The 15,968-nt window shown below is 31.1% G+C and overlaps 1 protein-coding gene and 1 long non-coding RNA gene across 3 annotated transcripts; one reads left to right on the top strand and one right to left on the bottom strand.

Moving 5' to 3' along the window:
• Positions 1–677: 677 nt before the first annotated feature.
• On the bottom strand, positions 678–3,901 carry LOC132943402 (uncharacterized). The gene is made up of 3 exons (XR_009664346.1): positions 2,409–3,901; positions 1,448–1,600; positions 678–818 (listed from the first exon to the last, which is right to left on the bottom strand). It is a non-coding gene; the product is annotated as an uncharacterized LOC132943402 (long non-coding RNA).
• Positions 701–15,968, top strand: LOC132943400 (calpain-3-like). Of its 2 annotated transcripts, XM_061012372.1 has the most exons (8): positions 701–825; positions 12,345–12,720; positions 13,536–13,693; positions 13,778–13,847; positions 14,223–14,447; positions 14,950–15,145; positions 15,214–15,272; positions 15,363–15,968. In XM_061012372.1, the coding sequence occupies exons 2-8, from the start codon at positions 12,346–12,348 to the stop codon at positions 15,387–15,389; spliced, it is 1,110 nt and encodes a 369-aa protein (XP_060868355.1). In that variant the 5' UTR covers positions 701–825; position 12,345; the 3' UTR covers positions 15,390–15,968. The 2 variants fall into 2 exon arrangements, with proteins under 2 accessions (XP_060868355.1, XP_060868356.1); XM_061012373.1 differs by lacking the exon at positions 701–825 and having other exon boundaries at positions 11,887–12,720.

The raw sequence follows: 15,968 nt of genomic DNA, 5'->3' as shown, positions 1-15,968 counted from the left end.
CAAAGCGATCTTTGGCATCCCTGCCCACAATATTATCAGTAAATATTTGTATTTTTTTGTTGTTTTTTTTTAATTAACTAACGCATATTTCTCCGTGAACAGAGTCTAGCTAAAAAGTATACCTAGCTAAGTGGCTAACACTAGGAATACTTATATTTTGTTGATTTAAAAAGTTGAGTTAGGTTACATTATATATTACTATTATAATTCAAAGAAATGTGGCATAACAAACATTTTTATATTTTAAACTAATTCAAATAATCTTTTTATACCTAAGATTTAAAGATTTAATATAAAGATTTAATGTTAATACAAAATATATCAATTAGTTTGTCTACCTTTAACAAAAATAATATAACAACCGAAAAATCAAATAACATTTTTATGAGCGTTTAAAGTTCAAATTTTTACAATGGATATTAACTCAATTTCTTTTGGAACAATTTCCTTATTTTGTTTTAATTCAAAAACGAATAACCGTAGACACTTAAAATGTTTTCGTTTATTTATTTCTAGTCTTTCGTCCGAAAAATATCTTTCGATTTTGCCATGAATTTCACTCAGCTGGAGATGGTACACGTCAGCATGGAAGCAGCCATGGCAGGCCATTGTTGCTAAGAGACTGTATATGAGTTGATATATCACAGAATTTCGGTTCCACATCGGCATAACCTGCAGGACTTCAGACAACAAGTGACTAACCATTCCGTAGTAAGAGAAGTGATGACGTTCTATCAGATATTATTTGGCGGTGACTTCAATATTATTAGTTGTATCAACGTGACGGACATACCCATGCTGATGCACATGTTACAGTTCTGAAAGGTAAAAAAGCATTTCATTGAATTAATATGATGTTATACCATTCCATTAAAAACACGATGTCAGAGAATAGTGATGACTGCTCGTTCTTTAGTAGTTAAAAATACAAGTAACACAATTATTATTATTAACACTACAATTGTTTAAAGTAAGTTATAGATATATCACAAATAAAAACATTCCTGTTTTACAAAATAATGTAGAACTTAAAAGTTTGAACAAATTAATTTTTTATGTATTTTAAGTCTTAAAATAAATACTTAATATTATATAAAAAATTAGACCCAATTTTTTTCAAAATATCATCAACTTTTGAACTTATGAAAAGTGTTTTACACTCAGATATCTTTAGAAGTATAATAATATAACAACGGTATCTGCTTCAATATGACGTATTTTTATGAATGTTCTTTATAATTTCGTAATCAAGCAAGAACAATCAATGTTAATGATAAATTACCGTCTGTAAAAATGTTGGATATTACATATTTATATGTAATATTTATATAGGTAAGAATAAATATATTTTTAAGTTATTAAAATTGCCTATACTTTTTACTCAACCCCTGAAAAACGGAAATTACTGTTGTGCGTTAGTTTTGTAATGTTTCGAACACAAACTCACTTAAGTCGGGCTTTTCGTTTGTATATTTTGACTCACAGATGATAGCGTTCCTATAAGTTCAAAAAAGGCGTGAATCCCAAAAAAATGTCCAGCTAAAACCTTAGACATCTTCTTTGGGAAGCCGGCAGCACATCTTGACGCTCCAGTTCAAAACTACAACAAATCGAGTTGTGTACAACATCTTATAACGATCTCAGTTTAAGGAGGTGGAGCGTAATCCATTCTAAGGAGTAAAAACTTGTCATTTTATTTTCTGCAATCAGACTTCAATCAGTAGGATGTTCCGATTTAAATTTTGAAAGCAGATTTGTTGAATTCCCCTTTAAATTTACTATGCTTTGACGGTCGTACATTTTTCATACCCTATATCAAAAAATTTAAATTATGAATATGATCTATTTTTACTCTTTTTGTTAGTAAATTTTTAAGTAAAAAAAATAAAAATCAGAAAAGTTAAATTGTCGAAGCATAAAAAATAATTAAATATAATTCAAAATAATTCCAATCTGCTTTCAAAATTAATACCAGAACATTATATTGGGTGTAACGATTAAAGTCATGAGCTATGTTTTCAACCGAAAATGAATCACACTCGATCCCCCTGAAATAATACTAATGACCTACATCTTATTTGATGTACCAGCGTATATCATGTTGTCTATTTATTTATCTATTCCATTTTGTTGTTGTTCTTTATATATTTTTCATTTATTGTTATTTATGTTTTTGAATTATAGTCAAATATGACGCAGTTTTTACGGAAATATAAAATATTATTAAATGTATAATTGTATACTTGTTTTTTAATAGCACTCTAGTATAGAGATTATCCTAGTGATGAGATGGGCCATTTAACTATGATATATTTATTTACTTACTGAAAATTATAAATTCTTGACCAAAACAAAAATAGAATTATTATTATTTTTATTATTATAGTATATAATATATAGGTACCTACCTCAGTTAATTTTTATAAGAGTCACATCATACACTGGTAAATTACTACACGATCACATGACCAAAACCTCTATATATTTTATTGAGATTTGTAATTGACCAAAAACACTGTTGGTTAACACTTAAGTCACACGAGCATGTTCAGTGAGGAACATGATTCTGTTAAAATGAATAAAACTAAAAATATATTTCGTAACGAGAAAAAAAACGAGAGCGTGTGAGTTCACCATTACACTCTGGGGAAGTAAAACTTCTTTCATAAGTATTGGAGTTCGTGAAATTATAAGTGAATTAGGGAGAGAAGGGAAAAATCAATACAATAATAATAAACATGCACGCCGCCGCCGCTGTGCATGACTTGCAAAATAAATAAATAAACAAATGTATCGTTTCATTTTAGATTCTGAGCGAAGCGATGAATGTATTGATTTTACAATGATGTGTGTTGTTTTTATTTATTTTATTTTTTATTTTTGTGTCTGTCATCACCTTTTAGGACAGTAAAAATGCTTGGATTTTCTTCAACAGTAACTTTTCTGAGAGGAAAGTGAATCTAGTTCGTACTTTGGGGGGTCGAAAGTAAAAATTTCCCAGTAGTTTTCAGAAGCGACGTGAAAAATAAAAGAAAAATTAAGGGAAAACGGGAATTTTTACGCAAAATCTTTTTGGTGTAACTCTAAAACAAATGACGGTAGAGACATGAAATTTTGACTGAATGTTTATATTAGCATTTTCTATACACCATAACATTTTGAAAATATTTTGACTGTTTTTGAGCTGCTTACGGACATTGTCAGTTTTCAATTTTTTAGTTTTTTTTTCTATAAATATCAATACAATTTTATCTGTTGAGTAAAAAAGTTTAGTGGCAGCTGCTGGGGGGCGCGTGGTGTTGGTTCCTACGCTTTGCACCGCTGATGGTATTTCGGGATTATTGCTGACGAATGCTCTAGTGCGAGGACGGTTCGTAACGAAAGGCCTCGGTCTAGAATCTGCCCCTACTCTACTGTCGTCACTATCATAAGCAGCGCCCGGGAGGTATTCGTCGTTGGAGTCCTCCGTCGACATTCACCCCTCCTTATTATTTAAGCCGTTAGGTATTATTGCCGTAAGAACGATCAGCCCACTATTCTCTACACGGCGTGCATATATATTTTATAATGTATACGTCTAAATTCACACGCTTCCACGTATGAACATACATGTATATTTACTATTTTTTTTACACTTATATCACGACACTGGTTATAATGCTTACATCCACAATTTTATATGTATATATATATAAAAAAAACAAATGTTAAGAATGTCTAGGTATATGCCCTGGGTTATACCACGAATTCATTTACTCGTGAATAGAACAGACGTATATATATAACATTTTTTTTTTAACAGAAATAAAGAACGTGTGGTGTTGTATAAAATAAAATTGATATTAATATTATAATATTTAAATTATTAAAAATGTTTGTTCTTTAAGTCATTAACACCACGTTTGCGTGTTATTTTAGTTACAACGACTCACAGTAACGTTGTCTTCATCTTGGGCGATGGGCACCGAGTCTGCATACTGTATCCCTTGTTGAGTAGACCAAATCACGTGACTGCTTGGTCAATCGACTGCTTGGCTGCTTAGTCGCTTGAATTGATTGGTCGCTTGGAAGAGTTGACCGCTTGGCTATCGTGTAGTCCGGAGTTGTTCTAGTTAATTGGCTCCTTGACGAGTGACAAACCCCACACATGACACCAATTTTGTTGTAAGCTCAGTTGAATCCGTGCTTACAGAGTTCGCGGTTTGCCGTTTGTCTGGGTTTAGCCAACTAGTACCTTCGAACTGAGACGTTTATTACAACGTTGGTTAGGTTTCCCTTAAATAATTTACACTCAACTGTTGGTTCTAACTACTGGTTTTTATTGTACACGTTATAATAATCAAACAAAAGTAAAGACAATCTCGTAGCTCTACGTAACACAGACTGACGATCGTGTGAACCCACACGTCCGCTCATACCCGATATGCTGAGTGAGCATAACCGTGCGGCGCGTGTAGGGGTTCACAACAACGCACCAAACTTACGATCCGTCGATTTTTTTAGAAGAAGAAGAAAAAGAAGTAGAAAACAATGATAATAATGATAGTGAAACCAACGATGAGCCAAAAATAAAAGATTTTAAAACTGCAATCTCATACCTAGAAGAATTACAAAAGTTTTCAGCCACCATTTCAAATTCAAATCTATTAGAACTTACAACAAAAGCCCGAGAATGTGCTGAACGTGCTGCTCTTAAACACAAAAAGCAATCAAATATTAAAAACTATTTTTCTTAATTAAAAAGGTACAAATATTACTTTTATTTTTTTTAGTATTATAGACAAAACAAATTTAAATATTAAGTCATATAAAATGTATAATAATCGTATTATATAAATTTACGTTTTACGAGGTATTTACCTAAAATATAATTGTTTAACACATACGTACACATACATACATTCTTGAAACATTTTTTTTTACCCTCTCTAAGACGGAAAACTCTTTATAACGTTATAAAGAGGTTTTACTGTAGTAGGTATATTATAACAATTTAAAAGTATATATCCAGCTACCTACCTACCCAGTAGTATATACATTATATACATGGTTATTATCAGTGTAGTAAAGTATTTGAGTAAAATTATTCAAATACTTCTTTTTATTAATTTAATTATTAATAATTTGTTTCTATTTATCATCCGTGTTAAATAAAAAAAACCCGTCGTCATGTCTATCCTTCAACATGATAACAATCATGTATATTTTATATTTATCATTTATGGACAATTTGATATCGGTTTACGTCGATTAATAGCTAGCGATTATAGCGTGTATAATAAATGTACGTTTATAATAAAAATGACGATATTACCTAAGATATTTTATGTACTTATATTCTTGTTGCGTAATTTTTTCATAGTGAGAGTACAATGTTTTTTTAAACTAGTTTAATCTATCATTAAGATAATCACTAACTATCGAGTAGGTAATATTTTCATACCTCATGATATTTCAATGAATAGGTACAATATTACAATCAATTTATTATGTAACATATTATATTTCAATAAGCAAATTATGAAAATTACATACTATATTATTAGAGTAACAATCAACCGTGCGATATTGTAGATTTGTGTTCAACATGATTGTATAGAAACAAAAACTTAGTATTACATACATCTTCTGGCCATACATAGATTTATCTACTGTAAAACTATTGTCCAATAAACTATTACTATACCTACATGAATTTCGTAATATACACTAGTTTTATTGCAATTTCGATTAAAATAATTATTATAATACTATCAAACTAATACGTGAGTCGTGAACTATACTATAGGTATACGGTAAAAAAATGTTTAAAACTGAACCCTTGGTAAACGTTTGTTGAGTCTCTGACATACCATAATATGAGTGTTGAAAATAAACACATAATATATTTTTACTTAAAATTTTGTTATTTTTACGTTGTATTATACATATTTTGTACGTACTACGTGAAAATCCAAACTTAAACAAAACTATCCCGTTTGGCGAGATTTCGGAACGACGACGACGACGGTGGCGTTGTATGGCCGTTGAGTGATCCTGTCCCACAAGGTCACGGTCAAGGTCGTAAAATAAGCACGCGACTACAACTATCCGGCAATAATAATTCCACTATCAGCACCATAATATTGTATTATGATAATATTCACTGCCAACATTCATTTCGCGATCTATTATTATTATTACGGATTCACCTAAATTAGTTTTTATCGAACCCACGTCTGAACACGTACATTCTCCCCAAACGCGCGCTTCTTCTATTCACAGTGAAAATTGAGTTACACGGAAAATAAAACGATGGCTCTGAAGTTGTATAGTGGGTTGTTGTCTCCAATCCTTTGTATGATTTATACGAAAATGACAATGAATCACTGTGCGTTAGAAAAACCAAAAAATTCGAAATAAATAGATTTGTTGACAAAATTAAATGGATGCAGCTATTATCCCAATTAATTTACGTGTAATTCTATTATAGTTTTCGAGACTAGAACTTTTCAAATAATAGTACTTGTTTCACTAACTATTGATATATCAATAATTTGGTACTTATCTGGTATACCAACTCTTGCAGTGGTTCGATTTCGTTTCTATAGAAAAGTACCGATCGAAACTTATATTGGACTTCTATAATTATACTACACACCCGGCCCCCACCCCCAAATGAAAATGTCTCTTAAAAATAATAATTTCATTGTGTTTATTTACCTGCAATTCAGATTCCAAGAAAAAAAGAATACGTACTGCACTTGTGCGTACTCATCATGTCGGTAAGATAATTATTGTTCATTATTTACACGAGACATTATATCGAAACGGTAGGTTATACGTGTAAAATTAAACTAATAATGTCGTCGATATGGTATATTAACATCTGGTAAACTATTTCTAGTAAAATTTTACCCCCCCCCCCCCCCTTCCACCTACCACTGGTATAATTTTACCAGAAAATACCGGTGGGTACAATTTCAATAGAAAATATTATTTAGTTCCCTGTAAAATATTTTGGGGATTTTATTCAATAGAGATTTTACCGGGGGGTAAAATATCACGCATGTATTTTTAATTTTTTTTAATGGTTTTGTATGAAAATTTGTTGGGGTTAGGATAATTTATTATAAGCAATAACTGATATTTATTTTATATATGGATATAACTGTAACGTCTCCTCTTCACCTGGGCTCTTACCCGTTCCGGTGTCGTTCTGTTTATATTAACGAGGTCTCGGAGACTCGACCTCGGTGTGTGATATTATTACTAGGGATCAGGGTTACCTTATGTGAAGCAAGTACTCAACGTAATATATATATATATATATATGTATATCTGAATATTAAAGTATTATTATTATTTACTTTAAGTTACAACATCGAAAGTATACTTATAAATTATAACTCCGGGCTACCGATCGGGCCATGGTGTGTCGTGGGTGCCGATGTCCAAATGTGGGTTGAGCTGGTCGTCCGCAGGTCCTCTTCAGGTCGTTGTCAGTCCTCGAGTTCCTCTATCGACCACCGACTATGACTCTTCATTCTTGACCATCCAACTATCAACCGCCGACCATATTCTTTCGACTACCTCACTGTAGACTCTATCATAACTGACTCCCGCCAGGCGTCCAGGTCGGTTATTTACACGATGTGAGCTAAACATCGCGTCAGCATAATATATATTTCATACATATATACACATTTGTCATTACTAACACTCAGCATATTAGCCGTGCTCAACGTAGGGAGTAATGTACGATGTCGATGACGATAATCGTTACATGTACCCCTTGTCCATTTAAATCTGGACCCCAGATTTGGGAAGTCAAGCAACGGTAGCTGTGTTAGTGGTAGTGTTGTATTTTCTGATTTCATGTTCATTGTTCATCCAGTAGCAAAGAATAACGGTACTCCAACCTCCTCCGACTGTATTTTCTTGCTTGGACTGTGAAACATGATTTTTTTAGGTATACAAACACCAAGCCCCCAAGGCAATGGTCATGCGTATATAATAATATTAATAATATATGCTCATTGCATATTATTGCTTGATAACTTCTGGATAGTGGAGTGGATTGTCGTTGGCTCTTCCGTCCTTGAATACCGACACCCACGGCTGTCTTCACTTACCCCTTTCAGTTTCCTCGAGTTAGTTAGAATTTAAGTATGCAGTATTAAGACATTTTTTTTTTTATATATATATATATATGTATATAAGAAATATAGTGTTTAATTTCATACAAATTACATTTAAGATGGTACATGAAATATATTATAAGGTTACAAAAACATTGCAAGTAGGTACTATAGTTATTAACATTTTTTTTTTTTTTATCACTATTATAATAAATGTTCATAATACATTATAACATGTTTGAATTCAAAAATAGCATACAAAACAATGTACAAATATTTGTTTTGTTCAACTTAATATATAATTTAAATTACAAAAATAAATTTTTTTTTTTTTTTGATATGTCGTATATTGCAGACAGTCGTCAAAATAATATTATTTTATATATATGTAATATAGGTGGGAATATTTAAAATTGTAAATTATTGACATAGGTCAGGCCAGCGAAGCAATATGTGCTGAGGCGACAATAATATTTTCTATATAACACCGCCGTACGCGCAGGCACGGCCCCCCGTTGTCGCTGAGTGATTCGGCGAGGACGTAGCTACGACGTGCGTGTGAAACGCCGATCGTAGTACGGGCTAGGCGATCTGAATTTGCTAAGTGTTTTATTTATGTTTGTTTTAAATACAATAAAAGTGTTTCCGACCTGAAAACCCGAGTTAAACATTATTTTAGTCATTCTTACGTTCTTACCTTTTGTAGGAACAGCGCCGGGATATACGTACTATGTGTCAATGAAGTTTTATTAAACTGAATAGTGCCAAGGTATATGTAATCTTTGAGTCATTTCAACTAGATAGGAACGAACTAAGAATTGACAAGCGCCTACCATCGTACCTCAACGAGTTAACAGTGCCATTCTAATTAACTTTAGAGAGTGTCATTAACTAGAGAATACGAGGGTAAGGCGATAGTTGGTTTACCGCGTATTGTCTAATACGGGTGATACCACAGATATAATAATATACATTTCAATATTATACTCAAGTTATGTCTAGTGTTTTAACCAGGGCTTGCATTTGAAAAAAAAATTCCGTTTTACGTTATTTACAATTAAAACGTTACATAATTTTTTCGTTTATCGTTATTCAGAATTAAAACGTTACACATTTTTTGCGTTTATCGTTATTCAGAATTAAAACGTTATCCAAGTTTTGAATTTATCATTATTAAGAATAAAAACGTTATTTTACCCAACATTTTCCAACAATCCAGTAAATAATTTACTACTTAATTTTTTTCAACATCGTTACCAGAAAATTATAATTTATTATTTTATTAATATTCAATATTGGTATAAATGGTATTCTATATATCAAACACCTAGGTATTTTATATAATTACGTTGGTACCTATACTATACCAATTGTTATTTAATATTTTAATTTAATAAATTACCTAGGAATTATATAAAATCACTACACATTATATTACCTATAATAGCAAAAATAAAACCATTAATTATTATTGTTTTAAATGTATTATACATTTATACCTAATTGATCATCAATCATTATTATTTATTTATAGTTTTATAAGTGTTAGAATTATATAGTCATTTTTACAACATTTCATATTATGTAAATATCATTTAAAATTAGACAGTAATTTATGTTTTACACATTTGCACTGATTAGTTTGACATATACCTGAAATGTACATGAAATACATTACCTGAAATGTATTTATACCTTGCTACAATTGCCTAATAAATTATAGAAATATTGAGTATAGACTATAATATTATAGTATTCCTATTACTATATACACAAATAATGGAATAAATACTAACACCAATATGTAAGTAAATAGTAATGTATTCAATTATATATATATGATACTACCCATGATAGCGTTTTTGTTTTAATATTTAGCTAGGTAATACAAATAAAACGGATGTTTTAATAACAGTATACTAAGAGGATCGCAGTAGTACAGACTACAGAGTAGACAAAGTACAGAGTGAATAGCGAATTGCGAATACAAAATAAATCAATACTCTATACTTCTACAGCGCAATTATCGGGGCATTATTAATCATTATTATTATACTAGGTATTAGCTAATGACAATTCAGTTTAAAAGTTATCAATAACTCCAAAAAAATGCGGGTAGGTAATGTCCCAGATACGGAATATAATATAATCAATTCTTAGATTTTTTTCTAAGACAAAAATAAATAGCATGAAATAAAATATATTTCTACGAAACCAATATACCTTAAATACCTTTAAATAAATGGATTTTAAATTTTCAAATAATTTTGTTTTGCGTTATTTTTTGTAATGATATTCTATAAATTACGTTTTGCGATATTTTTTGCTTAATGATATATTATATATATTGTTAATCGTTATGTTTTGTTTTGCGGTATTTAATTATTTTTGATTATCGTTTTCCGTTATAATTACGTTTACAAATTTCAATCGTTATTTGTCAAATATAACGTTATAATCATAACGTTATTATAACGTTTGCAAGCCCTGGTTTTAACTAGTACAAAACCTAATTACATAATTTAGAACATAATTTTTATTAATCAAAACTGTACTAGTTAACTATAAATAAACTCAATAGTAGAGCACCAATTTTTGGCTAAACTTGGATTGGTTGTTAATTGTTAATTAATAACGCAGTATTTTTACATTAAAAATGTATTTTTTTTAAATTTTCTTGGGAAAAAAGGTTTAAATTCACATTTTACACCAAGTTAACAATTATTAATTCGATTAATAGGTATTCTACTGTATTAAAATAATAATAAAAATGATAATATAAATATCGTAGGTATAGACGATAACTCTATAATCAAGGTGTATCTTGCTATAATATAATTTATAAACCTAATAAATTATTACCTGTCATAAATAATAATAATAATAAACATACAATAATTTAATAAATTGTTAAAAAACCATTGACACGTTATTTTAATTATTATGGTACACTAGTCATATCATATATTATAAATATTAAATATATTGTTTAAACTTCAAAATCCTTGTTTAGAAATACTGTTACCTATATAGTTATGACTGAATAATGATGATTAAGCAAATGGTTAACAAAAAAAAAATATTGTAAATGAATTGTAATGGATGATTAAATAGTATGAACGATTAATATTTAAAATGATAAATATTATACAAATTATGCACTAATATAGTATTAGATGTAATATTAAAAATTTACCAAGTAATTTTCAGTCGCTGAGCCATTATTTACCATATTATTGTCTATTCCATTGGTACATTAATTATATTATATTATCTCCGTGTAGCCCTGGTTCTGTTAACCATTTCCCTTGGCTCTCTCTCTCCTTTACAAAATAATTTTATTTTAGTAATAATTGTATGAATTACCAAATATCCTACGAGAGCCCCTATTAAATACAATTCATATTTAAATAAAAATAAAAGCAATAACTTATATTTATTTATATAACTCTCAAATTAGGGATAGTTATTTTTAAAACCTTTTGACACGTTATTGGAACTCATAGGCTGTATATATAACATAAATAAAAAACAGTTAAATTATATAAATAATGTGTATTATTGCGAGGTTATTGAGTGGTTTTGTAGAAAGCGGCGTTCTTTAGGAAAATCTATATTAACGGACGTTTTATTAATATTAATCTATTATAATTTAAACACCAATACATTTAAAAGACATAATTTGTTCAAAACAATATACCATATATTATTATAACATAATTATTGTTTACACATATCGTTATGAAATTAACTTCGGTAATTAAGAAATAAGAATATTCGCAGTCTTTAGGCGTGCATTTGAGAGACAAAGGTCATGTTAGTAGTCAAAACTAGTCAAAATAATAGCCATTATAGTCACAAATTACAAATTTTAAATATTTTATCAAAATATAAATTTAAGGGTAATCTACAAGCGATAATCTAAATTCATTTTTAAAATAATATTGACACTGTACCGTAAATTTAACTACTATTTAGGTAGGTATCTAAATATTATTATTTTTATTCTTGAACAATGTTTTTGTTTTTTCAAACACATTTACTTGTAGGTATTTATTAAAACTCAACTGACGACCAGTTTAGAAACGACTCCTAATCGTTGGTTAATACTAGTACACTGGGCGCAATAATTCGTGTACCTACCTATAATATATAGAGCAGCTGAATACTGTTAAAACTTCGGGCGCAACTCTTGGTTAACGTTTTGGGGTTTTCCGTTCTCAGGATGTCTTTCGAGGATTTCGCCAGGCATTTCACGCAGCTGGACATCGTGCACGTCAGCCCGGACGACTGGATGACCGAACCGGCGTTGCATTCGAAGCAGCCGTGGCGGGCAGTGCTGGCGAGGAGACGGTGGAGGAGCGGATATAACGCAGGCGGTGGTCCCGGACACCCGGAAACGACGGCCATGAATCCCCAGTTACACATCGGCATACCCAGGACTTCGGGCAACAAGTGCCACGTGGTCGTGTCCGTCGTGCAGCAATACGAAACCGATCCGGAAGCCAAAGGGGCACGGCCCTTGTTCGCTATTGGTTTTGCGGTCTACGAAGTGCCTCATTCTACTTCCAGGTTGACACCGCTGTTCGTGGCACAACAGGTAAACAGTCCAATTTACCTAATTCGATTCGCGGGAAATTGTGTACATTCATTGATTGGATGATGGCGTATAGTCAAACAAACGAGCCGATAATAATGGTTTATTTTATTTCGGGGAAAATGATAATGGTAATTATAATAATAATAATGATACATTTAATGGGCCGATTATTATTCAGCCGACGAGCAACGAAACATATAACATCACAACAATAATAGTCAACATAACTAACTATATTATTATGTAGGTATACCTTATGGTACATTGGTATTCTGCAATAGCTGCAGCAACCTATACCTAACTACTAATACGGAATTTTCGTGGACAATGGTAACGTTTTAATAACCGTGCCCGTGCCATCGATATTGAAAGAAAAAATTGCACTTGTCCTTTTTACTTTTAGGTCAACACACAAGTCTATGCAGCGAGATATTTTTGTTATTTTTTTTTTTAATTCCATATAATATATTTATCAAAAACATAATATAAACTACATTAATCGTTTTATAATGACGTATAGGTACTCTTATTATACTGCCTATATACACGTAATAATTATAATATTATTATACTCTTTGTGCGTATAATATAATCACACCGAAACAAATGCATTTTTCACTGGTACTCGATACGAACGGCTTAAGTGCGAGGATACTGGGTATAGATGTACTATAGTGTATAATACTTACACTTATTAATTTTATGGTAAATTTGCGTTGTGTTTCAAAAAGTTATCGTACCGTGCTATTTGCATTTTATTTAAGTGCTTAAACTAGGTACTGGTACTGAAAATTCAATTTGGTTTTCGTTTGCAGCAACCGCTGGATGTGACCAACCATTCCGTGGCGAGAGAAGTGGTGACGTTCTTCACGTTACCTCCTGGCGATTACATTGTCGTCCGGCAAACGAACGTGACCAACTGCGACGCCAAGTTTTTACTGCGAATATTGACAGACGAACAGAGTAACATATGGTAAAATTATTATTTCTATTTTTATTATTTTAACTTTTAAAACTCAATGACACAATATTATACGTCTTAATCAACAACTCGTAGGGAGGTGAACGACGATAACATGGTGTTCAAAAATATCTCCGCCGAGTTTCTGGAAGACACTGTGATATTAGTGAGTATTGTTCGACGACATGACATAGCCTCCTCAAATAATTCCAGAATTCACATTCCCATATTTCTCGAAGGTTATAAATTATTTTATTAACTGATTAACCTGTATTATAGGAATATGTATTATAAAAAACCAATATTTATAGAATTATTTATTTTTATTACACAATAGGTGATATTATATCTATATGATTAAACAAAAATATGTAAAACATTGATAGGATTTTGCGAATTAAACTGTCTGTTCATGTGTAATTTTTATAAAAAAAAAAATAGCAAGTCCACCTCCTTAAATTCAACCGAATCTCTCCTTGGCTATTGTTATGGCTACTCACACAAGCAAAATTCGATATAACGCATTGGTCTGATTTTACAGCCGGACGGAAAGCCACTCTTGACTAAGCTCATGGTCAAATATCCCCCGGAACTGGACGTGACCCAGTTGCAAAAGATTCTGCGTGCGCACTGGAAGGCGTATCTGGCGGAGAAACCCAGTCTGGAGCTCTGCAAGAGCCTGATAATGTTGAGAGACGTCAACATTAGTGGTCGTATCAACATGCTGGACATACCCGTGCTGATGCACATGTTGCAGTTCTGGAAGGTACAAAAGCATTTCGTTGAATTAAATGGATGTTATACTACTGAATATTTAGTATAAAACTGTGAGATAATAGTGATTACTGTTCGTTCTTTAGTAGTTAAAAACACAAGTAACACAATTAGGTACCTATTGATTAAAATAATTAATATTTTGAAAATAAAAACATTCCCATTTTACAAAATAGTGTACAACATAAAAGTTTGTTAAAATACTATACTATTTGATATAGTACTAAAAATATTATATTCAAAAACGGATCCGATTTCTTACAAAACATTGCCTCTTGATTTTATGAAAAGTGTATTACTCTAAAATATCTAAATATAAGTGTAGTTAGATAATAAGATTACGTTTATTATATTTTATTAATATTGCCTATACTCAAACCCTTAAAAATGACAGGTGAAATGTTCTCATAATGAAAACAGTTTGTCACGTCAGTTAGTTGTGTTGGACACAAACTCACTAAAGTTGGGTTTTTTTTGTGTGTTTTGACCCACAGATAGCGTTCCAAAAGTTCGAAAAGGGTGTGAACCCCACAAAGACGTCCAGCTACAACCTTAGACCTCTGCTTTGGGAAGCCGGCAGCACTGTCAGCAACAAAGTGCTCGAATGTCTGGTACTGAGATTTGCCAAGAGTCGAGTCCTGACTTCGGAGTGTTTCATAATGGCCATGGTCCGACTGCACTTGGCTCATGGTAAGAGGATGGATATTTCGTGGCGAGTATAAGTTAAATTAACTGTCAATGTTTTCTTTTATGTCCAGAACGGTATCACAGCTTAGACACGAAAATGAGCAAGGGCAACCCATTGTCGTTAGAAGAGGTAAATTATATTGATCGGAAAATATCATTTTTTTGTAATATATCATATTAGGTAGGTAAGTTAATGTTATATTATTTACTATCGTTGCAGTTGATCTTGATGACTATCTACTCATGATTTCGGGCCCATCGACACGTACCAAAGATGAAAGATAGTGCCAGTCATTAAGTGATATTATATTACGTTAAAGCCACATGATACGTCCAACCCGTACGGTTCTAATTATTATTATTATATTATTATTATTATTATTATTATTATTATTATTATTATAATCATAAATATTTTTGATTTCTAGTTTTTATATAATCATAATCAAATCAGGCATTATAACACGTAGTAATTTTTAATATAGGTATTCCACCTGTTTCATATATTATCTTATAATGTATATTTGTTATTTTATTTAAACAATGTTTGTACGCGTAATCGAATCGATAACCCCAAACTGCTGGCCAAAGCAAATAATTTATTTTTGTAATTATTTTTAGTATAATAAACTTTGTTATGTTATTTTATTCCAAATATTGTTGTGTTATAAAAATATTTAATTTGTGAACGATCAATGTATCTATACGTAGTATACTAAAATAGGAAATAAATAGTCAAGCAACGGAGAAATAAGAGACTACAAAGAATTCACCGTAGTTAAAAAAATGCATTTATTTTTCAATTTCTACTTTCTAATATCCAACG

This window comes from Metopolophium dirhodum, chromosome 4 (assembly GCF_019925205.1).
Source record: "Metopolophium dirhodum isolate CAU chromosome 4, ASM1992520v1, whole genome shotgun sequence".
NCBI lineage: Eukaryota > Metazoa > Arthropoda > Insecta > Hemiptera > Aphididae > Metopolophium > Metopolophium dirhodum.
This window is presented reverse-complemented; position numbering and strand designations above follow the sequence as displayed.